At 39.8% G+C, this 25,623-nt stretch overlaps 1 protein-coding gene across 1 annotated transcript; it reads left to right on the top strand.

Annotated features, from left to right (window-relative positions):
* The first annotated feature begins 12,472 nt into the window (after window positions 1-12,472).
* LOC103201058 (40S ribosomal protein S6-like) lies at window positions 12,473-13,223 on the top strand. Its single transcript, XM_042781629.1, is given in 2 exon segments — window positions 12,473-12,814; window positions 12,816-13,223. Coding segments are annotated over 2 exon segments (750 nt in total).
* Window positions 13,224-25,623: the final 12,400 nt, after the last annotated feature.

Here is a 25,623-nt window from a genome sequence, read left to right as displayed (position 1 = left end):
CCTCTCCTTGAAATTACTTTGGTGCAACAAGCTGAAATGATCACATTCACAAGGATTTGCAAACTGGTGTGTGCGTGGTAGGTAAATATAACAATTTAAGGTATCTTTTGGGGATTACCTAAAATGTTGGGGGTATTATGGAAAAGAGATAAAAAATGGCCTCTAGTGGTAGACTTCCTAAAAACCCTTTGCTTCCCTCAGGCTCATCAACCTAAAGGTGTCCCTCAAACTGAGGAAATTAAAGGCAACAATCTGGCCAACTCACCTGCAAAAAAAAGCTGCCTCTCAAATGCTCACTACCTTTTTCATTAAAGCTGGTTTGGAATGATAAGCTTCTTACATATAATAATACTATGAGTGATGGGATAGACCAACAGGGATCCCTAAAATTTTTAAACACTCATCTAAATCTGGCCACTGAATTGAAATTCAAGCCTGGGAAGACTGGGTTACAAACAGGACACAATCACTAATTTATGGTTGGGACTGCAGGGCAAGATGGACTCTAATTTGATTCAGACCAGTCTTCAGAAATATTATCCAGTCTTGATTCACTACGGTAAAAATCATAACTCTAGTCCAAGAGGCCTTTTACAAAAGTACACTTGTTAAGGCACATGCCTCAAAGATATAACCAGGCAACTGTTTATCAGAAAAGGCACCAATTAAAAGATTCCCCTGAGCACTGATGGGATGGGCCTTACTTAGTTCTCGTAACTAATCCCTGTGCCACTAAATTACAGGGAATTAAGATTCAGTTTCATCTTTCCAAATTAAAGATGACTATGGCTCCTGAGTCTAGACTACCAACAGTCTTAAACTCAAGTTCATCCAGCCCAATACCCAGAAGCAGATGACTAAGCAAGAGGTAGACAGCTCATTCAAGATCACAGAACAAGATGCCACAAGTAGAGAGAAAATCCCTGTATTCTGTATATTTGTTTTCATTACATTTGCAATTTTATTCCTATTGCATGCCCTTAGAATTCATGTCCTTATAACTATCTCTTGGTGGATGAATGTTATTAGAGTTAGTGCTTTGTGTTTAATGTTAATTGCTTTTGAAATTGTTTTTAGTTTGCCAATCAGGCCTTATTGACTGGTAAAATCTTTACTTGTTGCCCAGAAGTTTTATTATGTCTGTTTTTCTTTAGAAGGAGCTCTGGTAGCATAGTGCCTAAGGCACCTGACTGCTAAGCAGAAGGCTGGCAGTTCAAACCCACCACCACTCCTCGGAAGGAAGGAAGGTTGGGCAATCTACTTCCGTAGTGATACTGCCTCGGCAACCCAAGGAGGGGTCCCTATGAGTTGGGGCCGACTCGACGGCAAATAACAACAACATACGACAATCCTCCCAGGAATTTATTTCATCATAGCTATGATTTCTACGCTCATTGCCCCAATCTAATGCTTTGGGTTATTTTCCTTCAATATGAAGCCTTCTTAGCTCTACTAAGAAGGTATTTATAGCCCCTGCTGAAGCTTGGCATATAAATGTTTTTGTTAAACTAGTTAATCTGTTGCTTGGTCAGCTAATCTAATCAATTAGTGGATTTGTCACCAAACTCCTAAGATGGTACATGAAAACGCAGACCTAATAGGTCTCATGTTGAATCATAGCCTTGTATCTAATGTCACCTTCAATTTTAGTTGTACCTTCAAGCAAGATTTGGGTGTTAGGTTGTAGCATCCCCCAGGATTACAAACCAAACTCCAAGTGCCTTGTTTTAAGTTGACCCAACAATCCTTGGTGAATGACACTGAAGAAAGATTAAAGAACTGCACAAAAAAACGATAGGAAAGGATACTACCCTTGCACAGACTGGTCACTCATGCATCCACGTTAATGTCAGGTTCCTTCAGAGGCTTTCACAAAGACCTTGCAGGAAACCTAACAAACCATCTTATTGTTAAAAAAATGTAACATCCCACATATTGGGGTTTGTTATCTATATGCAATGATTCTTCAAATGAAGACTGGCTTAATCAAGTAAACCAAACTATCCCCCCACCAAATGAAGATTCTGGAAAAGGTGTAACTTGTGTCCCTTCAAGCTGTATATTCTTACGTGGAAGATTAAGGTACCCTGAATACAAAAATCCAAACCCAACTCCCAGGCCTTATGCTTGGACTCTGCTGTGTCTAAATGGTTTTAAAATGCTACATTAATGAACTTTTCAGTCATTTAGGAGTCCCACTGGAAGCACATTCTTATAATACAAGCCTTCATTAAACTGATAATTTAAAACTTTTAGAAAGGAAAAGAAGTAAATGGTCAAGAGATGAACATGGCCAACAAAGTGAAAACCCTTTAAAAGAAAATCCTGGCCTAGGCTATTCCTTTTTATCAGCCTTCTTTGCTTGGTATGTAGAACATACCATTTGGAATGTATCTGCTACTATGGAAGGGATAGCCAAGAGCATTGCCAACTCACTAGGAGCCCAGCAAAAGTCTTTAAATTCCCTTATTAAGGTAGTTTTAGACAACAAAATCATCCTAGATTTCACACTGGCCCAGCAGGACAGGGTGTGTGTTATTGCTAATACCTCCTGTTGCACTTGGGGTGAAATACTTCAGGTGAAGTAGAAAAGGACAGCCAACAGATTCACCAAAAAGCTACCTGGCTTCACATTCCTGACCAACCAAGTTTCCCCTTCTTCAACATGTTTAGCTGGTTGCCAAAGGGTATAGATTATTTTATTAGATCAACTTTTGTTAACAGGACTTATGATACTTAGGGTTATTGTCATTATAATTGGAACAAGCATGAAAAGTACTGCTAATGCTTTGACCCAGAGAAACAATGTTACCAGTTAAGCAACTCACTTACACTGATGACACCTGTCAATGGACTTGCGCTCTCACCTTAAAAATCCAAAAACCAAACCTTACTGGGCTTCCAAGGCTATAAATATTTATGGACATAGATTGCCTCATCTTCCTCCCATGGAGTGGCTGGTGGATTTGAACCACCAACCTTCTGGTTAGCAGCCAAACACCTTATGCACAGTACCACCAGAGCTCTTTTCTCACTTTAAAAAGCTTCCTAATAACATGTTGTTGTTGTTGTTGTTATGTGCCATCGAGTGGGACTCCTAATCACATAATAACCAACTAATGTGGCCCTACTCCATACTAACATTTCATAAAAGATCACTGAAGACAGGGTGCTAAATCTAGGCATGGTGATTCTGCCATCTAAGAAACTGGTGTACGGGGTCTTGAAGGCTTGCACCAAGGCAAGTGGACTTCCTAAAAGTAACTGGGATGAAGGAATCCATGGGGAAGAAAGCATACCATCCTATGTGTGATCAAACAATTTCACAGAAATCCTTGATCAAATGGAGGGAAAATGTACGTCAGTCTAAATCTGAGGTACCTGGTGTGCATAAATAGAGCAGCCTGAAAACAGAGCCTTAACTCCATCTTAAGTCTAGACACAAGTCTAGAATCCATGTTGAGTTCTAAAATTGCCTTTTCTAACAGCAGTTTCTCTCTCCTGTGCTTCATCTTTGTGCTGACCTAACCATACACCCCAAAGGAAATAGTTTGGTTTAGGAAATACTGTGGTTGAGCACATGCAGATGTCACAGCCTATTCCCAGGGGTTTTTTTCCTCTATCTATGGTCAAATAGAGGCAAGATGTGATAGCCTATGCCCAAAGTGTCTCGATGCATGGCATATTGGTAACTCTTTACAGTGGGCCCCCAGGAGGAAACAGTTTTAATAACATATTCCCAGAAAAGTATATCCTGTCATTGTCCTGTGACCATACTGTAATCAACAGAAAAGCACATATGCTTGCAATTATATACCCTTAACCAATCATGTAATCCCATGCATTTGTTATCTACCAATCCCTTGCTCAGACAGCCTGCTTTCAACTCCTCTGATTATGTTTCAGCCAATCATATTATAACTTCAGTTCCTGCTTCAATAGTATAAGAACACTTGTTTCTTTATTTCCAGTGGAGTGGCCATCTTTACTCTGTGAATTTGGACATTTTACCTGATCTGGACTATCTGTGGACTTTCAATAAATATGATTTTACTTTTACAAAGTACGTGTTTTCACTCTAGGACATATGACAAAATGTTAAGGTGAGACACAGGGGAGAGGCAGGTTTATGACTGTTCCTTTTCTTACCTTCTGTACTTCCATAGATAACTGTTGGCCTACAGATCAAGTCAAAATGCAAAGCCACGTGTACACTATATGAAGTGGCCAACCAGAGTGGATAAAGAATTCACTGACCACACTCTGAGAGCAGTTAACTACAGTATAGCCACCAGAACTGCTACTGCCGGTATGAATAACAAACAAGGCTGTAGATGCCACAGACTCTTGGCTCTGGGCTAGGAATGAGCAAGACTAAAAACAATTTGCAAACTAAATGGATATCTTTGTTTTCACGCCCTCTTCCCTACTCTTCCTTCTCCACGCATCCCGCACAGCTCACTGTAATATTTTTCCTCCTCCACAGCTGGGTCATCTGGGAGGTGAGAAAAAAATGTCAAAGCACAATACCCTCAGAAAAAAATTTGATTGTCTTTTATAATTGCAAATTTGAAGGTGCTTTGGTTCTCTTGCGTAAACCAATTTTGAGAACTAATTCTGTCTGATGTTACTTGGATATTAAACTTAAGTGACCGTTTGGGATCTGAAAGGTTTTAAAAGTTGCTCAATAGACCACATAAAAACAGAAATTCTGAATAAGGGTAGATTTCAGATTTTGGTCCAAGGTAATAGCCAACAATATTTACCAAGCGAAAATAACAAAGCAAAAAGCTATGTTCATTCAGCAGGTTTTAGAAAAACAGTGCTTTCTTCAGTCATGACTGTACTTCACGGATTTTTCATAGGTGTGCCACACACTACAGAACACATATACCCTTCATTTCCTTCAGTCAGCAGTTTAGTACACCCAGTTTCCCCCTCCATTTGTTTCCTCCCTCACACCACTCAGCTTCTTTTCTGGGTTTATGACTACAGTGGTTGTTTTGCATTCTCTCCTGCTGATTTTACTCCACCTTCTGGACCCTTGCCCTTTGTTTCTGTGAATAGCTATTTTCTGCCTCACTCCTCCCAGGGCTGTCTTCCTGTCATCTCAGATTTCTTCTACATCGATACCAGTTAAAATTGATACTAGGGGATAAGATCTCAAATGCCTGCTCTTAGTATTTATTTCAACTATTTAGAGGGCATATTATAGGATTTAAAGGAGTTCTTATGATGCAGTGCCTAAGGCATTTATTTGACTGCCAGAAGGTTGGTGGTTCAAACCCACCAGCTACTCTGTGGAAGGAAGAGAGGGAATCTACTTCCATAAAGATTTACGGCCTTGGAAACCCAATGGGGGTCACTATGAGTCAGAACTGAATCGATGGCAGTGGGGTTGGTTTTTTTTTTTTTTTAATTGATTATAGGATTTGCTTCCTGCTCTCAGAATCCTCCTAAAACAAACAACAAAAACAATGCAATTAAGCTTTTATTTATTTAACAATATAACAGAAAGTAAACTGCTAAGAAAGTCCCAGAACTAATTATACTGTTTAGCTCACATAAACAATTCAAAACATATCTTCTACATGATTTTTAAAAAATCCTACCTAATTCTCGAAATTGTATTCTCTTAAAGCCTCTAAACACTTAGGTTATGCTCCTCTCCTTCTTAAATACACTAAACAGTTGCACATGTTTGTCTTTATTACCAATAAAAATGTAACTAAAAGATAAATTTTTTGCAGATGACATTTCTCCTCTTCAGCTTTGGAGAATTTAAGAATTAAGTCCAGTCACTGGCACAAAATGCTATGTTACAACCTAGTCTCGGTTTCCTTTGTACAACCATAAATTCAAGAAGGATAACTATAAAATTTTAAAAAGACATGTTTAAACATTATCAAAGAACACAGATTTTTTGAACACGTATCTTTTTAATGAATATAACTTTACAGCTTAAAAAAAAAATCCTAATAGTACTGACCACATGTTACCTCACTGTACCAGAAAAAAATCAGAGAACAGTTCAATTTAACTATAATTTTTAGTTTTGTATTTGCTGTGCTGTTAACTGGAGTATACATATCAAGTGCTCGATTCACAAAAAACAGCAGAAAGCAGTCTTAAGGAAAAAACTTATCTGATACAGCAAAGTTTATGAATTCATAATAAAGAAATCGAATCTTAAAGGAGAGTTATAAAAAAGGGTAAAAAGTGAGAGAAATAACAAAAACTAAGTATTGCTTTATTTGTTCATAAGAATAGTTTCTTCATAACAACCAAAGGTTACGTGTGGATCTTGTTTGATTTCTGAATCTACTGATTCAAATTAACCCAAAAAGACAATTTAGGGACCAACTGGGAAACATGGATATGGACTTAGTATTAGATAGTAAGAAATTATTGGTCATTTTATTTAGGAATGACAGTGGCACTGCAGTTATATATATGAAAATGTCCTCATTTTAAGAGATACAAACTGAAGAATGTTGACTTAAGGGTAGGGGTGAAGAAGAGGAGGTTGAGAGGATGAAAAAAACTGTGGCAAAATCTTGGTCTCTGTTGAATGGCTGTAGCTTTAAAGAGGTAAATTTTACCATTCCGTCTATATTTACATATGTTAGAGTTCTTTGAAATGCAGAGTTCAAAGAATAGCTTTTAAGTATGTTACAGATAATTAAAAGCTAAAGTAGAATTATCAATGGACTTAACATCCTACTTTGGTAGGCCAAATACTGCAAACACTGGTGTTTTGTGATTAAGACCAAGGTGTGTACACACTAATGCATTCAACCTAAATTTCATAAGCACCTATTCACCATAAGTCAAGCATTTTGCATGATCTCGGGAGAACAAAGATGATTTAGACAATGCCACTGTCCTTAGGGAGGAGACAGCTGATATGACTATCTGTAATAAAGGAATCAAACTGGTTTAATACCAAGTATCAAGAACAGTGGCCATAGGCAGAGCTCAATGAGAAACTGCCTGGATGCCTGCAATGTGCCATATATATTACATTCATGCTATCACTGGTGCTCACGTGGAAAAGGAACTACTTCGGAGGTTTTGTTTTCATGCTAGACCCACGCAGCCTAAGTGAATGAGAATCCACGTGTATGAGGTTCATCTACGGGTGACTGCTAGTTACGGAATTGTATCCTAACAACAATCCTTCAAAGTAGGTTTTATCTTCATTTTTCAGTTAAGGAAGCTGAAGTGTCAGAAGTTTAGAAGTGGGCATCACCATTTAGAGAGCGGAAAGGTCTGAGGGAACAGTCAATCATCTTGAGAGTAATGTCGGTAAACTAAAAGAAAGAAAGGAGTCACTGACAATGCAAAATGCTACATAAAGGTCAAGTGACACTGGAAGCCGTTTTTGTCGAGGATTTAGCAAGCTATGGTAAATGCGTTCAGTGATTTGAACGTGAAACAAAAAGGTCTTACAAACTGTACAAACTGCAAACTGTGCTACGTAAAAGCAATTACACATTATTCTAGACTTCAGAGTGAGGACATTCTAAGTCTTAGTACTAGTCGCACTAGCCATATGCAGTATAAGACTGGATTTTTTAAAGCATACCTAAAAGTTCCTAAAGTGATAAATGTTAGATGCCTTTTAATAGGCATCTAAGTTTCAAGCTTGCTAAAGGAGGGGGAAAAAGCATAGCTAATGATTACTGAGGCCCTATTGGTTTGTTGTGCTGTGGTAGGTTGCATATTGCTATGAAGCTAGAAACTATGTCACCAGTAATTCAAATACCAGTAGGGTCACCCATGGTGGACAGGTTTCAGAACGTCCAGACTGAGACAGACGAGCAAGAAGGCCTGGAAATCTGCTTCTAAAAATTACCCAATGAAAATCTTGTGGATCACAGCAGGATATTGTCCAATACAGCGCTGGCACTCAAAACACAAAGTGGTGTAACAATGGACTCAAGCGCACCAGTGATCAGGAAGGTGGCACAGGGCCAGGCAACATTCTGTCCTATTACTCACGGGGTCACCATGAGTTGGAGCCGACTCTATGGCACCTAACAATAAAACCAAACCAAACTCACTGCCGTCAAGTCGGATCTGACTCATAGCGACCCCCACTGGGTTTCCAAGGCAGTAAATCTTCATGGAAGTAGATTGCCCCATCTTCCTTCCGTGGAGTGGCTGGTGGGTTTGAACTGCCAACCTTCTGGTTAGCAGTCAAATGCCTTAGGCACTGCACCACCACAGCTCCTTGCTAAATATGTTTACACACACACACACACACACATACACACATATATAAACTAAGGAGCTCTGGTGATGTAGTGGATAAGGCACTTGACTGCTAACTGGAAGGTCAGCAATTCAAACCCACCAGCTGCTCCATGGAAGGAAGACAGGGCAATCTACTGCCATAAAGATTCTGCCTCAGAAACCCAATGGAGGTTGCTATGAGTCAGAAATGACTCAATGGCAGTGAGTTTCTTTTTTTTTTTTTTAATATATACACAATAGAAAATTCTTTGTCAATTTTATGCATTACAAATACATTTCCCAACTTCTGACTAATCTTTATACTCTCTTTTGTATAAACAAAAAACAAAAGATCTTAAAAAGGGTCAACTTTTACTCTTTTCCTTCAATAACTGTGCTTCTGGCATGTAGTTAAGAAAGCCCTCCTACTCTGAGGTCATAAAATACTACATAACATTTATTCTAAAGGCTTCAATTTTGCCTCCCACATTTAAGTTTTTAATTCATCTGGAATTGGTTTTTTAATATGGCATGAGAAAAGAAACCAAGTTTATTTCTATCCATGTGGCTAAACAATAATGCCAATACTATTTAAAGAGTGTTCCATTTCCTTACTTAATTTTTAACACCAAAAAAAAAACCTCACTGCCATCGAGTCAGATCCAACTCACAGCGACCCCTCCTTGGGTTTCCGAGTATCTCTATGGAAGGAGACTGCCCAGTCTTCCTTCCGAGGAGTTTGTTTAACATCAGCTGTGTCACGTATCAGGTTTCCATGTATGTTCAGTTCTGTTTGTTGTTGCCTCAATTCCTTCCCGTTATCTAGTCGTCTGTCCTTTCCCTAATACTGCACTAACTCATTATGAACATTTTACATTAAGTCTTAAAATCTGATAGACCAAGTGGTCTTCAGGAATATTTTGGCCCTTTGCTTTTCCAAATACACTTCTGAATTAACTTTCACAAAAACAAGCAAATAAAACCACTCTTCATAGTTTTCATTGAAATTACAATGAATTTATAGGTCCCTGGGTGACACTACTAACCTAACCACCAGAGCTCCTTTTGGTTTTGGTTTGGGTAACACTACTAACCGAAAGGTTGGTGGTTCCAACCTACCCAGTGGTACCATGGAAGAAAGACCTGGCAATCAGCTTCGGTAAAGATGACAGCCAAGGAGATCCTACGGAGCAGTTCCACTCTGTAACACAGGGGGTCACCAGGAGTCAGAATGGACTCAATGCATGTGTGTGTTTGACTGTTTAATATACTTCCTACATAAAGATCTTACCATCTCTTTTTACACTGATTCTTAGGTAGCTTTTTTTTTTCTTCTCGTAAACTGTGTGCTACTAGTTCAGAAAAACAGTACTATTACTATATTGTTCTTATATTTGTTGTTGTTGTTGTTATGTGCCGTCGAGTCAGAGCCAACTCATAGCGACCCCTCCTTGGGTTTCCGAGGTGGTATCACTACGGAAGTAGATTGCCCAACCTTTCTTCTGAGGAGTGGCTGGTGGGTTTGAACCGCCAGCCTTCTGGTTAGCAGTCAAGTGCCTTAGGCACTACACTACCAGAGCAACCTTCTTACATTTAGTAACTTACTAAACTATTTTAAGTCTTGAAAGTTTATCTATGGATTCTTTTGAGTTTTCTATGTACATGCCGACTGTAAGGAGTTACCATTTTACTCCATCCTTATAGTCTCATAACTTTTCCTTGCTTTGTTTCTGTACTAAGAGACAGGATGGGTTTTTTTTTTTTTTTTTTTTTTTTTTGATAGATGCTCTTTGTCAGGTTATGGAATTTCCCTTCCACTCTTTCTTTGGTATGAGTTTTTATCATAAGAGTGTTGAGTTTCAATAATTGCTCTTTCTACATCTTTTTTTCTCCTCCAAAAATGAAATGCTTTATCCAAACCTTTATTTTATTTTAAGGTGTTAGCACTTGTTTATTGAGGAGTAATCCATATACTATAAATCTGACCCAGTTAAAATGCACAATTTGATAAGTTTTGACAGATACACATACCATGGAACCACGACCACAATCCAGGTATGGAACAGGTTCATCACCCTCAAAAGTCATTCTTATTTCTTCATATTCTTTACAATGCTTTTCGCTTTCTTTATTTTGTGTTTTAGGTGAAAGTTTACATAGGAAATTAGATTCCTGTTCAACAATTCATACCCAAATTGTTTTGTGACTGGGTTACATCCCCATGTGTCACCACTCTTACCATCTCCACCCTGCCTGCTACGTTTCCATCCATCCAGTTTCTCTGTCCCTCCCTGCCTTCTCGTCATTGCTTTGTTGACCGTTTGGTCTCCAGTAGTTGACTGTTTAAAGGACCACATTCCTCATCAGTGCTATTCTTTTATAGGCCAATCCAACTATTGGCTGAAAGGTGACCTCTAGGAATAGCTTCAGTTCCAGGTTAAAAGGGTACCTTAGGGTGCAAGTAGTCTTAGGGGTTCCTCTAGTCTCTACTAGTTCAATAAGTCTGACCTTTTCACAAATTTTAGTTCTCTTCTACATTTTTCTCCCATTCTAGGCACGACCTTCTATAGTGTCCCCGGTTAGAGAAGTCATACTAGTAGGGGGCATGATCTAGTTCTTCTGGTCTCAAGCTAGAAGAGGCTGTGATTCACATGGGCCATTAGTCCTGTGGACTAATTCTTTCCCTGAATCTAGTTTCTTTCACTCTCCTTTGCTCCGGACAGGAAGAGACCAAGAATTTTATCTTAGGTGGCCACTAGCAAGCTTTAAAGCGCCAGAAACTACTCACCAAACTAGAACATAGAACATTATCTTTATGAACTAAATTATGCCAATTGCTCTAGTTGACCTAGATGTCCCATAGCACTATTATCCTGAGCCTTCAAACACAGTAAATCAATCCCATAGGTACAGCTATGTCTAGGAAACTATGGTGCTGGAAACAATGCCACCAATATTTCAAATACCAGCAGGGTCACCCATGGTGGACATGTATCAGCAGAGTTTCCGGACTAAGACAGATGAGGAAGGAGGACATGGGCAAGTACGTTTCTGAAAAATTTGGGACACTGACATCCAAATTGGAAGAACTAAAACTATCCCTATTTGCAGATGATATAATCCTATATATAAACCCAAGAGACTCTCAGCAAGAAAGCTACTGGAACTAACGGAAAGATTTAGCATAGTGGCAGGATACAAGATCAACACACAAAAATCAGTTAGGTTCCTCTACACCAGCAAAGAGATCTCTGAAAAGGAAATAGGAAATCAACACCATTTATAATAGCTACCAAAGATAAAATACTTGGGAATAAATCTTACCAGGGACACAAAAGACCTATACAAAGAAAACTACAAAATACTACTTCAAGAAATTATAAGAGATCTACATAAATGGAAAAACATACTATGCTATGGACAGGAAGACTGAACATTGTGAAAACATCAATACTATCCAATGCAATCTATATATTCAATGCAATCCCAATCCAGATTCCATCAACTTTCTTTAAGGATATGGAAAAACCAATCACTGATTTTTATGGAAAGAAAAGAGCCCTCAGATAAGTAAATCACTACTGAAAAAGAACAAAGTGTCTTATACACACTGATCTCAAAACCTATTGTACAGCCCAGTAGTCAAAACAGCTTGGTATGGTGATAGGCACTGGGGACACTGACAGATCAGTGGAACAGAGCTGAGAACCTAGAAATAGATCCATCCACCTACGGTCAGCTAATCTTTGACAAATGGCCCAAAACCATTAAATGGGGATGAGATGGTCTCTTTAACAAATAGTGCTGGCAACTGGATATCCATTCGCAGAAAAATGAAACAAGATCCATACCTCACACCATACGTAAAAACTAACTCCAGATGGATGAAAGACTTAACTGTAAAACCTAAAACTATTTAGGGACAAACAAAAACTAGGGACAACCTTAGGGGCTCTAATATATGGTATTAACAGACTATCAAACATAAGTAATAATGCACAATCAGCAGAAGATAAATTAGATGACTGGGACCTTAAAAATTAAATTCTTATGCAGATCAAGACTTCTCCAATACAGTAACAAGAGAAGCTATAGACTGGGAACAAATATTTGGCAACAACATATCTGACAAGGGATCTATTTCTAAGATTTATAGAAAACTCTAATACCTCAGCATCAAAAAGACAAACATCCTCTTTTTCGTGGCGCCGCGGCTGCGATCGGCTGTTTCACCATGAAGCTGAACATCTCCTTTCCAGCCACTGGCTGCCAGAAACTCATTGAAGTGGACGATGAATGCAAACTTCGTACCTTTTATGAGAAGCGAATGGCCACAGAAGTTGCTGCTGATTCTCTAGGAGATGAGTGGAAGGGTTATGTTGTCCGAATCAGTGGTGGGAACGACAAACAGGGTTTTCCCATGAAGCAGGGTGTCTTGACCCATGGCCGTGTCCACCTGCTACTGAGTAAGGGGCATTCCTGTTACAGACCAAGGAGAACTGGAGAGAGAAAGTGCAAATCTGTCCGGGGTTGCATTGTGGATGCTAATCTGAGCGTTCTCAACTTGGTTATTGTAAAAAAAAGGGGAGAAGGATATTCCAGGACTAACTGATACTACTGTGCCTCGTCGCCTGGGACCTAAAAGAGCTAGCAGAATCCGCAAACTTTTCAATCTCTCTAAAGATGATGATGTCCGCCAGTATGTTGTGAGAAAGCCCCTGAACAAAGAAGGCAAGAAACCCAGAACCAAAGCACCCAAGATTCAGCGTCTTGTTACTCCACGTGTCCTGCAACACAAACATAGGCGTATTGCTCTGAAGAAACAGCGCACTAAGAAAAATAAGGAGGAGGCTGCAGAATATGCCAAACTTTTGGCCAAGAGAATGAAGGAGGCCAAAGAAAAGCGCCAGGAACAGATTGCCAAGAGACGAAGGCTGTCCTCTCTGAGAGCTTCTACCTCTAAGTCTGTGTCCAGTCAGAAATAAAAATTTGAGACAAATAAATAAGCCCATACCTTAAAAAAAAAAAAAAAAAAAAGACAAACATCTGATTAAAAAAATGGGCAGAAGACATGAATAGACACTTTACCAAAGAAGATATTCAGGCAGCCAACAAATACATGAAGAAACATTCACAGTCATTAGCCATTCCAAAACCAAACCAAACTCACTGTCGTTGAGTCAGATCCAACTCATAGTTGACCCCTCCCCTTGGGTTTCCAAGGTGGTATCACTATGGAAGTAGACTGCACAACCTTCCTTCTGAGGAGTGGCTAGTGGCTTTGACCCACCAGCCTTCTGGTTAGCAGTCAAATGCCTTGGCACTATGCCAGCAGAGCTCCCCATTAGCCACTGTTGTTGTTGTTACGTGCTGTCTAGTCGGACCTGACTCATAGCGACCCCTCCTTGGGTTTCCAAGGCAGTATCAGTATGGAAGTAGATTGCCCAACCTTCCTTCCAAGGAGTGGCTGATGGGTTTGAACCGCCAGCCTTCTGGTTAGCAGTCAAGTGCCTTAGGCACTACGTGACTAGAGCACCACTAGAGAGATGCAAATCAAAACAACAATGAGATAACATGTCACCCCAGCAATAACAGCAAAGTTCAATAAGACAGAAAATAACAAATGCCAGCAAGCAAGTGGAGAGACTGGGGGTCTCATACACTGCTGGTGGGTGTGTAAAATGATACAACCACTGTGGAAATCCATATAGCAATTCCTTAAAAAATTGGAAACAGAAATACCATTTGATCCAGCAATCTTATTACTAGGTATATATCTCCTAAAGAAGTGAAAGCCAGGACATGATTAGATATATGCACATCCATGTTCATCGCAGCATATTCACAATAGCAAAGAGATGGAAACAACCCAAGTGCCCATCAACAGAGGAATGGCTAACCAAACTATGGTACATACATACAATGGAATACTATGCAACACAAGAGAATAATGAATCTGTGAAATATCGTCTAACATGGTTGAACTTGGAGGACACCATGCTGAGTGAAATAAGTCAATCATAGAAGCACAAATACTGTATTAGTCCACTATTGTAAAAAGTCAAGGAAAGGTTTATATATGGAAGGAAACTTTCTTTGTGGGTTACCAGGGATGGGAAGGGAGGGGAGAAAAACCTGCCAGGTAGGCAAGAGAAGTATTGACTTGGGGGAAGGGAAAGGCAATATACCAAGAGTGAGTGATCAACACAGTAACACTAAAGAAAAGGAAAACACAGAGAGATGCAGAAGAGGTGCAGCCAACAAAGATAAACGTTTTTACCTACACAGCACTGCATTATCAGTAAGAACAATCATTAATCTAAAGGTGGATACAGAGGTAGACAGGCTAAAGGATCAGGTATGTCTGGGCAAAAGGGAACATACCCATAAGGTTGGCAAACGATATGTCTACACATGTATTGGTATGTGCTACAAGAATGTCCATACATACAATAGAGCCAATGGGGCAAAGTGACAACAACAGCCACAGGCAAATACCCTTAGGGAATAAGTCACTGGCCACACAGCCTTGGGACCATGGTCACGGGGGACATCAAGTTCAACTGACATAACATACTACACAAAAACCTTGTTCTACATCCTACTTTCATGAGTAGCAACTAGGGTCTTAAAAGACTGCAAGCAGCCATCTAAGATGCAAAAATTGGTCTCTCCTCATCCAGAGCAAAGAAAACTGAAGAAAACCAAAGACACATGGAAACAATTAGTCCAAGGGATTAGCGGACTATGTGAACCTCAGCCTAAATGACCCTGAGACCAGAAGAACTAGATGGTGCCCAGGTACTACTGTCAACCACTCAGAAAGGGATCAAAACAGGATCAAGTGGGAGAAAAATACGGAATGAAACTCAAATTAAAAAAACAAAAAACTAGGCTTACTAGTCTGAGAGAGACTGGTAAACCCCCCCAGACTATGGTCCCTAGTTACCCTTTGGCTGGAATTGAACTCATTCCCATGGTTTTCAGCCAAAGAAGAGACGGGCATATAAGGTGAACATTTACACCAGGAAAGTGCACTCCTTAGAATAATCAACCATGGGAGATCAGAAGGGCAGTATTTGCACAGGAAGATAGCTCAGAGGGCAGGAATGTGTAGGAAAGAAGGACACAGGAAAAACATAACTACAGGGAGCAGGTGGGAAGGAAGTTGTTGCACTGTTGGGATTGCAATCAATATCATGAAACATAATGTGTATGAGCTGTTGTATAGAAAATGAATTTGCTCTGTAAACTTTCACCCACATCACCATTTTTTAAAAAAAGTGTTGTATTTAGGAAAAAAAAAAAAACTTTACCACTGGAAACTTTCTGAATAGCAGAGAAAAACTGATAGCTGGGCCCTCAAGATGAAGCAGGGCCCTCAAGTCGGAATATACTCAAAAAAGGACTAGTTCTTAGAGAAGGACATCATGCTAGGTAAAGCACAGGGTCAGCAAAAACAGGGGAAGACTCTCAACACGATGACAAATGACTGTGACAAGGGGCTCAAACATGGCAACGATTCTGATGGCTGAGGACTGGGCAGTGCTTCGCTCTGTTGTACGCAATGTCACTATGAGTTGAAGCTGACTCGACAGCATCTAACAACAATAGGAAGTATCTATAACTGTACTTCCTGAGTGTTTTATTGTATATATGAAAATATATGGGAGCACTGGTAGCGTAGTACATAAGGCACTTGACTGCTAACCAGAAGGCTGGTGGTTCAAACCTACCAGCTACTCCTTGGAAGGAAGGCTGGGCAATCTACTTCTGTAGTGATGCCATCTCGGAAACCCAAGGAAGGGTCGCTATGAGTCAGGTCCAACTCGATGGCACATAACAACAACAACATGAGTATATATGCAGGAATACAAACACGTATATACCTATGTCCACAAATATACCTATATATGCACATACAAAGTACTCCCATACACCCTTCCACAACCATATAATATACATATCCACCTATGTAACCACTCACATGTTTTGCTTGTTATTACTGTCCTTGCAAAATGTTTATGTTATAGCATTTACCATAAAACCAAACTCACTGCTGTTGGGTCAATTCCAACTCACAGTGACCCCTCCTTGAGTTTCTGAGGCATGTCTACGGAAGTAGATCGCCCAGACTTCCTTCTGAGAAGTGGCTGGTGGGTTTGGACCTCCAGCCTTCTGGTTAGCAGTCAAATACCTTAGGCACTACTCCACCAGAGCTCCTCGCATTTACCATTGTTGTCCTTTATTCTTCTTGCATACCTCTCTGTGTCTTCATTTACCTCGGTCAAGTTGTGCCAACTTACCCTGTATTCTGTACTGTTTTTCCCATTACCAGATTTAACACGTTTACTATCTAGTAAGTGATTTCCCCTCCGTCCTCCAGTAACCATCATCAAAGAACATTGCCTTCTGTGTTCAGATGAATATTCAGATGAATAAACACATTAACAGATTTTCTAATGCAGAATCAACTTTGCCTTCCTGGAATAAATCCTTTGTTTAACATGTAGTGTTTCTTTTTCTACATTGCTGAATCATTTTTGATAGCCTCACTCCTTTGCCATATTTTTATACTCTCTAAACATATTAAGGAGAGCTCTGGTAGCGTAGTGCCTAAGGCATTTGACTGCTAACCAGAAGGCTGGTGGTTCAAACCCACCAGCCACTCCTCGGAAGGAAGGGTGGGCAATCTACTTTCGTAGTGATACTGCCTTGGAAACCCAAGGAGGTGTCACTAGGAGTCGGGTCCGACCCAATGGCACATAACAACAAAAACGTATTAAGGGGACATGGATAGTTTAGTGGTGGAATTCTTGCCTTCCACCTGGGAGATTCCTGGCCAATGACCCTCAGGCACAGCCACCCTTTGTCTGTTGGTAGAGACTTAAGTGTCACTATGACGCAAAACAGTTTTCAGTGCAGCTTCCAAGACTCAGACAGACTAGGAAGAAAGCCCTGCCAATCGACTTCCATAAAAGTAGATGATCAGCCAGTGAAAACTCTGTAGATCACAAAGGTCTGACCCCTAACGGGTCATGGAGATGGTACAGGATCGGGCAGTTTTTGTCCTGCTGTGCATGGCGTCGCTGTGCACCAGGGGCCAACTCAGGAGCTAAGAACAACAAACATACTAAATTTACCCATTTTATATCCCGTATCTGACAACGCAAGTATCTGTAATTTCAGTCTATCTGATTATGGTTTCTCATTTTTGCAGATTAACCCATTGTGGCTTGTCTGAAGTGTTTTTGATTATTTTTTAATTGTGAGCTCATGTTCCTAGAGACTTTTATCCGTGTCAATTCTCTGAGTCCTATATTCCTCCAGAGAAGATATGGTTTGCTCCTCAGGTCCCTAATCCTTTTCACTAAATTCCTGGTTCGAGATTTTGGTTTGTGTGTGTCAAACAGGCAGTATGAACTCTGACACCAAGTCCAATGAGAACAACTTGTAGGTATAATTTCTCAGGGGAGAGAATTTATTCCTCCACTGAAACTGAAGCAGGTAACCCTCCTTATCCCTCACCTACCTTCCTCACTCTCTACCTCCCCTCATTCCAGCACAGTGGGAAATTTCTCCTCCCTGTTTTACACATGAACACCTTTCAGGGAATTCTAGCTTCATATAAGAGTCTCTGGATCTTACTTCTCACTTTGCTTGATCCCTAGATTCTGTCCAGAACCTGCCAAAGCTCTAGGCTTCCAGTCACCCACAGATGTGAGTACCTCCAGACAGCATCACCACAAGTCAACCTCCCCCTGGATTCAAGATGTCTTGTTTGGAGCCTCTAAGGAGTTCCCTTTCCTTCTTGTCAGCTTAACTATAACTATGCTATGGAAAGCTATTTGAATATCTGGTCCAATATTTTTAATATTTCTAATGGGGAGCTATTTTGAAATCTCTAATCTGCCACACTGCCAGAAACTGAAGTCTCTAAATGTTGTAACTAGTCAGTTTAGCTCAGTGTTTTTCTTCCCAGAAGAAATGTACCACTGCTTGTAAGAGCCAAAGGGAAAGTGATTCATTCAGTTAACAAGTATGTGCCAGACACTGTTCAAGGCACTTGGCACATACCATATTAGCAGACTAAACAAGGACTGATGCCTTCAAAGAGCCTATGTGGGAAAAGAGGAGCAGACAACAAACATAAATGTAAGTAAATTAAACTGTATCACAGAAGGAACAAAGTCCAATAGAAAAGGTTAAATAGATCATAAGGATCAGGAGTGTCTGGGGGTGAGGGTTTGCAACTGTGAACGAGGCAGTTACCATGAAAACATTTAGTGTCACCCCAAAACATACCACAAGTTAATTTTTACTAAAAATAAAATTATAAGAAACTGAGACTACTCCTGTTGGCTTGGTGTAAGGTAGGATGGAAGATAGCCTTCAGACATGTTAAAACTACGTAACTCCAACTACTCCAAAAAGACAGGGGCACATTTTCATATCAATAGTTAGAGATGCTGCTCAAAAAGTTACGATGTTACCTATGCAAAAAATTAATAAAATGCAGAAATAAAGTTATGATGAAATCCAAGTAGAGACTTAAATTTTTACTGAAAGAATGGCTAAAAGAGCAGAATTATCTATTTCCAAAGATAATCAGAATTTAATTAGTATCACTATTAGGGCAGTTCCTTTGAGTGATAAACCTAATCTAGAAGGTAATTTGTCCAATTATATCTCATTGTACCTTTTACAGAGATGTGACCTATTTATAACTCTTAAAACAGGCTTTCCACCTTTTATAAGAATCATGTATGATGCTGAGTTATTAAGTCACACCTTAAAATAGTCAACTCCAAATCCAAGACAGTACTTTTTAGTCCTGTAATTATTTTTATTGCTTTTCTCTGTATCTATCAAATAATAATCATCTCTTAATATATCTATTAAAAGATGGACAACAAAGCTAGACCTTATATTTTACATAAATATGGTGTTATAATTATCTATAATAGATGATCATCTGCCTCTTTCTTTTTTTAATAACACAGTTAAGAAACAACAATGCTATTGAATTAATGTTCCTACGTGGCTTGTCATGTTGCCTGTCAGAGAAAACTTCCAAAGGGCACAGCCTACAAAACTTAAGAGACAGGATTTACTTGTAAAAACAGAAGCTTTACAGGTACTTTGTTGTGATCCCTTTTTCAAAACAAAAAAAATCAGAAACAGTTTCATGCAAAATAGACCAAGTAGAGAATATTTCCCAAGGCAAATAATACAGTATTTTATACTAATTATACTAATGTCAGCTGGTGGTAATGATGTCCAAGCACGGTCCAAGCTCTAGTCCTATTCTTGCCAGTTGCCACTGTCCTCCCCTCTTCAGATCATGAGAATGCCTCTTGAATAAAACCAAAAATACCAAATTCTGTGCCATCGAGTTGATTCCAACTCATAGTGACCCCAAAGGACAGAAAAGAATTGCCCCATAGAGACTCCAAGGCTATAAATCTTTTTGGAAGCAGACTGCCTCATCTTCCTCCTGTGGAGCAGTGGTGGGTTTGAACCACTGACCTTTTGGTTAGCTTCTTCCTTTTGTATAAGGCAAGTACAATTAGATTTCCAATTCCCCAAATTTAACTTCCTGCTTATTTTTGTCTCATTATGTACTGAGCCTTTGTTGCTGCTATCATCAGTTGCCATCGAGTTGGCTCCGATTCATGGTGGCCTTATAGACAGAACGCTGCCTGGTCTTATGCCATCTTCATGATCATTAGTATGCGCTGTGTTAGGCCTTAACTGAGTTATATTTTACATACTCTCAGATGTGCAAAGATAGCAAGCTGCCTTTATAAAATTCTGAGTTAGATAATATTTAATGGCACAAATATTTCTAATAAGGTTGCTGCAAATATCAATAAATTTTCTGTCTTACACAAAATTGGAAAAGCCCCAGAAACAAAATTAAGCGTCTAGTTGCAATTAAATCTTTTTTTAAAAAATTGATAGTACTATTTTAGTCCTTAAGATTTTAGTCCTTAAAAATAGTAAGCTATTAAATAAAACACTGAGAGTTAAACTACAGTAGCCGGAAAACCAGCTGCCATCCAGCCCATTCTGACTCATGGTGACCCCGTGTGTGTTAAAGAACTGTGCTCCCGAGTTTTCCAAGGCCGAATTTTTACCAGGCCTTTCTTCCAACGCATCTCTGGGCATCTTCAAATCATCAACGTTTGGCAACTGAGCAAGTTAATCATCTGCACCATCCAGGGACTGCTGGGGTTTAACAGAAGAAATTATGTGAAAATGTATTCTTGCCTCCTAAGAAGTTTGAAAACTATCCGCCCACAGCAGCAGTTCTCAGTATGTAGTATCAGCCCCTCTGAGGTCCCCCAAGGCCCTTTCAAGGGGTCTCCCTGGTCAAAACTATTTTTAATACTAACACCAAGTCATTTTTTACTTTTTACTCTCATTTTCTCATGACTACATACTACATGACCTATGATACCATGGCAAACTGAATGCAAAAGCAGATATGATAACCCAGTTATGAGAAGCCAGACATCAGTGGAATTCACCAAAACATAAAACAACGTCATACTTCTAATTTTTTTGTTTGGAAAAATAATTATTTTTCATTAAAAAAATAGTACTTATTTTAGCATGTTATTTTAAACGAACTCATTATTTTTTTTTTAATTTCTAGGTTTTAATCGTTAATATGGAAAATACCAATCGATATAACCCATAAAACAAAAGCCCTTGTGAGTCATTAATAATTTATGAGAATATAAAAGGGGTCTAGAGACTAATAAGATTGCAAGCCACTAACTTATAGGATAAAATCATAGAATAATTTATATTGATTCCACAAACGTTTATTCAATGCCAGCATTACTAGGTTCCAGGTGCTGGGGATACAGAATAAACAGGTCAAAGTTCCCGCTCCCTGAACTGCAGTCTAGTGCTGGGATCTAGACAATCAACAAAACTTAACAAAAAGTGTCAGCTAGCAGTAAGTGCTTCACAAAAAAATTAAAAGAGGAGTTAGCAAGTGCCTGGGCACCCACTTTAACAGGAAGGGCTTCTTGGAGGCTTGCCACTGGGGAGTAGACTGGAACAGCTAGGAGCCTGCCACAGGAAGGCTGCAGCACCAACGCTGTGGTCCACGCAGAGGCTCTGGGACTCTGCACAGCACAGCCCCGGCCACACTTCCAGCTTCCACTCCTCACCGCCTTCATGTGCCCTGCTCTTCAGTGACATGCAGCCACTCCCAGTTCCGCAAAAACACCATGTTCTTCTCTTGAATCCAGGTCTCTGCATAAGCTGTTTCCTCTGTCTGAAACAGCCTCTGTCTGTCCAACTGTCGAACTTTTTAAGATTCAGGTCAAATCTCCATGAAGGCAGACACACTGCTGGGGATGAGAATCTCTGCTAATCTCCTCAACACGTCCCCCTCTATGCCATGTCTATTGGTGTTATCACAAGGTTGTACCTTTGCATGGTGGGTTCACCCATTTGACTGAGTTCTTGGAAGGTACTGTATCTAGCATAGTGCCTGCTTTATAATAGTAGGTACTTGAAAACTCTCAGATGAATGACTAAATCACTGAATCACATCTTTTTTTATTGTAACTATAGCTTCTTTTGGGAGCTCTGGTAGTGCAGTGCCTAAGGCACTTGACTACTAACCAGAAGGCTGGCAGTTCAAAGTCACCAGCCACTCCTCGGAAGGAAGGTTGAACAATCAATCTACTTCACAGTGATAACACCTCGGAAGCCCAAGGAGGAGTCGCTTTGAGTCGGGTCCAACTCGACGGCACGTAACAAAAACAACAAGATAGCTCCTTTTACTTCTAATCTCTTAGAGGCAAGAATTATGTCTCATTCATCTTTCTATTATCCACTAAATCTAACTCAGGGCCTTATACATCACACATACTCCATAAATGTTCATCACATTACTGAATTGAATCTAATCTGTAAAGCATTTTATTATTTTCAGCGCCATTTTTTAAAGGGCAACATACTTAAACAGGAATATGGCATGTTCTGTTTCTACCTCAATGATGGAAGAGGTGGCTGGCATTCACATCAAGGGTCTCGGCTCCCCAGGTCGTATTTAAGGGAGGCGAGGTACCAGTTCTTGTTTGACATGGGACTGTAACAGAAGAAGCCAAAAACTGGGAACCAAGCTGATAAAGCATTCCAGGCAACAACTGCATGCAGTAAACAAGACAGTAAAAGATGATCTTCAAATGATTTCATTTTAAAGGATGCTAGTTCTTATCGTTTCTACATCTACTGAGCTGATTTCTGTTATGTTGAGAGGCAGCTGTACCACATGGTAGCTGTTTACACTGCAAACTTCCTTTTAACCCCTGTGAACAGTTTACTCATACATTTTTCTAACAGTTCCCTTCAGCTGGCTCTCCAGAGTATTCACCTGAGCCCATCATGCTAGAAAACAAGGTCTACATCATATTACATGGTCTGTGATACAAAACACAGTACAAAACAGGGTATGCTAATGACACAGGATACCAAGATGTTCCCGAAAAATAACTACCAGAAAGAAAGTCAACATTCAAGTTTTAAAATGATTTAACTATGAATTATGCTTAAGTAGCTAGCTGCTTATAATTATTTCGCTCATCAGTGATGATTAGTTTTACCTAAACACAAAGTGATTTTTCAAAAAAACAAAACAAAACTGTTTCAACACTGGTGAATAAAAGTAATTTCATTTAAAAAAACTGTAGTGACAGGGAAATGGGTTTTCAATTAAAAAACAAAACAAAACAAAACAAGAAACCATTTGGGCTGTTTTTCCATGTGTCCTACAAGCAGTAAGATACCTGCCACATATGCACAAGCACTGTTCCCAGCCATAAGGGGGTCATTATCTACTTTGTAGATGATAAGGGCCCTTGGTTTCTTCTCTTTCTCTTTCTTCCTGTGAGTCCTTCCAAGGCCCAGTAAAGATTTTACAGGAAAATGAAGAAATTTAAACCCAAAGTAATAAATTTTGCAATAGGATAGCAATTACGACAGAGTTTTATTTATTTGTTTATTAAAAAAAAAAGCTTGTTGGAGGGAAAAATGAGAAGTTAGGAAACATTCTTTGGGATTACTGCAGTCTGAACCCACCCAGAGGCTCCTTGGAAGACAGTCCTGGCACTCTGCTTCCGAAAGGTCACAACTTTGAAAACCCCATACAGCAGTTCTACTTGGCATACAAGGGGTTGCTGTAAGTTGGAATCAACTTGATGGCAACTAACCGCTGCAAATAAATGATAATTTTTAATTACATTAAGTATGCCTATTATGAGCTCTGGAGGCATAGTGCCTAAGGCATTTATTTGACTGCTAACCAGAAGCCTGGTGGTTCAAACCCGCCAGCCACTCTGCAGAAGGAAGACTGGGCAATCTACTTCAGTAAAAATTTACAACCTTGGAAACCTAATGGGGGTAGCTATGAGTCAGAATTGACTCAATGGCAGTAAGTCTGGTTGGCGGCGTAGTGCCTAAGGTACTTAACCCACCAGCCACCCCTCGGAAGAAAGGTTGGGCAATCTACTTCCATAGTGATACCATCTCAGAAAGCCAAAGAAGGGTCGCTATGAGTAGGATCTGACTCAACGGTGGTGCAGTTTCTTTTTAAATTTAAAAGTGGCAAAAATTGAAAACCTTCAGAAGCACTTATTTTTTTTTTAATTGTGATTTGGGTGAAAATTTACAAAGCAAATTCGTTTTCCATACAGCAGTTCATATAAATTTTGCTTCATGGCACTGATTCCAATCCCCATAGTGTAACAGCTCTCTTCCCACTTCTTCCTTGTGGTTATGTTTTCTCTGTATCCTTCTTCCCTACACATTCCTACCCTCTGAGCTATCCTTCTATGCAAGTACTGCCCTTCTAATCTCCCATGATTGAGTGTTTTAAGGAGTGCACCGACCTGGCAGAAATGTGCACCTTATGTGCCTGGGTATTGTTTGGCTGGAAGTCATGGGAGTGAGTTCAATTCCAGGCCTGAAGGGTGACTAGGGGCCATAGTCTTAGGGTTTCACCAGTCTCTATCAGACCAGTAAACCTGGCCTTTTTCATGATTTTGAGTTTTGTTCCACATTTTTCTCCCCCTCTAGCCAGGATCTCCTGCACTAATCTCTTTCTGAGTGGTTGACAGTGGTAGTCGGGCACCCTCTAGCTCTTCTGGCCTCTGGTCATATAGGCTTGAGCTTCGCATGGTCCACTAATCCCTTGGACTGACTGTTTCTATACATCTTTGATTTTCCTCATTCTTTTTGTTCCAGACAAGGAGAGACCAATTGTTGCATCTAGATGGCCACCTGCAAGCTTTTAAGACCAGTTACTACCCACCAAAGTTGGATGTAGAACAATGTTTCTGTGTAGTATGTTATGCCAATTGAGTTTGATGTCCCCTGTGACTATGATCCCAAGCCCACAGGTCCAACAATGCACTCCCTCAGGGTGGTTGGCTGTGGCTAAGAAGTTATCATAACTTTGCCCCCTGTTGGTTTTCTTTATATGTACATTCTTATAGCACATACAAATATGTATGGAGAAATATCATCTGCCAACCTTATATATGATCATGGGTATATGCCCTTTTGCCTAGACATACCTGATCATTCAGCCAGTCTGCCTATGTGTCTACCCATCAATTAAAGTTTGTTATTACTGATAATGCAGTATCGTATATGTAAAAGTGTTTATCTTTCAGAAGCATACATTTTTAATGTTGAGTTTTTGGTCCTGACCCACCAGCCACTCCGCAGAAGGAAGACTGGGCAATCTACTTCCATAAAGATTTACCACCTTGGAAACCCAATGAGGATCACAATGAGTCGGAATCAACTTGATGGCAGCGGGTTTGGTTATAATGTCTATAGGGCTCAGATGCCAAGACAGGAAATAATAATAAAATTTAGAGCTGTACATAATCTAGAAAAGCTATCATGTATAGCAGGGGTTTCAATTCACACATTTAACATATAATCTGAGAGTGCAAACTGAGAAGAGGTTCAAAGGCAGCAAAGGGGCTCCACATAAAGTTACCCAATAGGAAACACCATTTCAAAGAAGTCTGAAAAACAAAGCTATTTCCACATCCCAGGAGATGAAGCACAGGAAAAACGTTTTCTTAATCTCCTATTACCCATACATTCTGTGTAAATTGACAGCACTTTAGGTGACCTGAAATTTTCTGTATTAAAAATTCAATTTCAACCAACACTTATTGTGTAGTTATGCCTGCCCTAAAATAACACTTGTTGCTGTTGTTGTTAAGTGCCGTCGAGTCGTTTCTGACTCATAGCAACCCCATGCACAGCAGAACAAAACACTGCCCGATCCCGCGCCAGCCCCACAATCCCTGCTATACTTGAGCCCATCATCGCAGCCACCGT

Source organism: Orycteropus afer, unplaced genomic scaffold (assembly GCF_000298275.1).
Source record: "Orycteropus afer afer isolate SDZICR_OR568_19922 unplaced genomic scaffold, OryAfe1.0 scaffold00141, whole genome shotgun sequence".
Classification (NCBI taxonomy): Eukaryota; Metazoa; Chordata; class Mammalia; order Tubulidentata; family Orycteropodidae; genus Orycteropus; species Orycteropus afer.
This window is presented reverse-complemented; position numbering and strand designations above follow the sequence as displayed.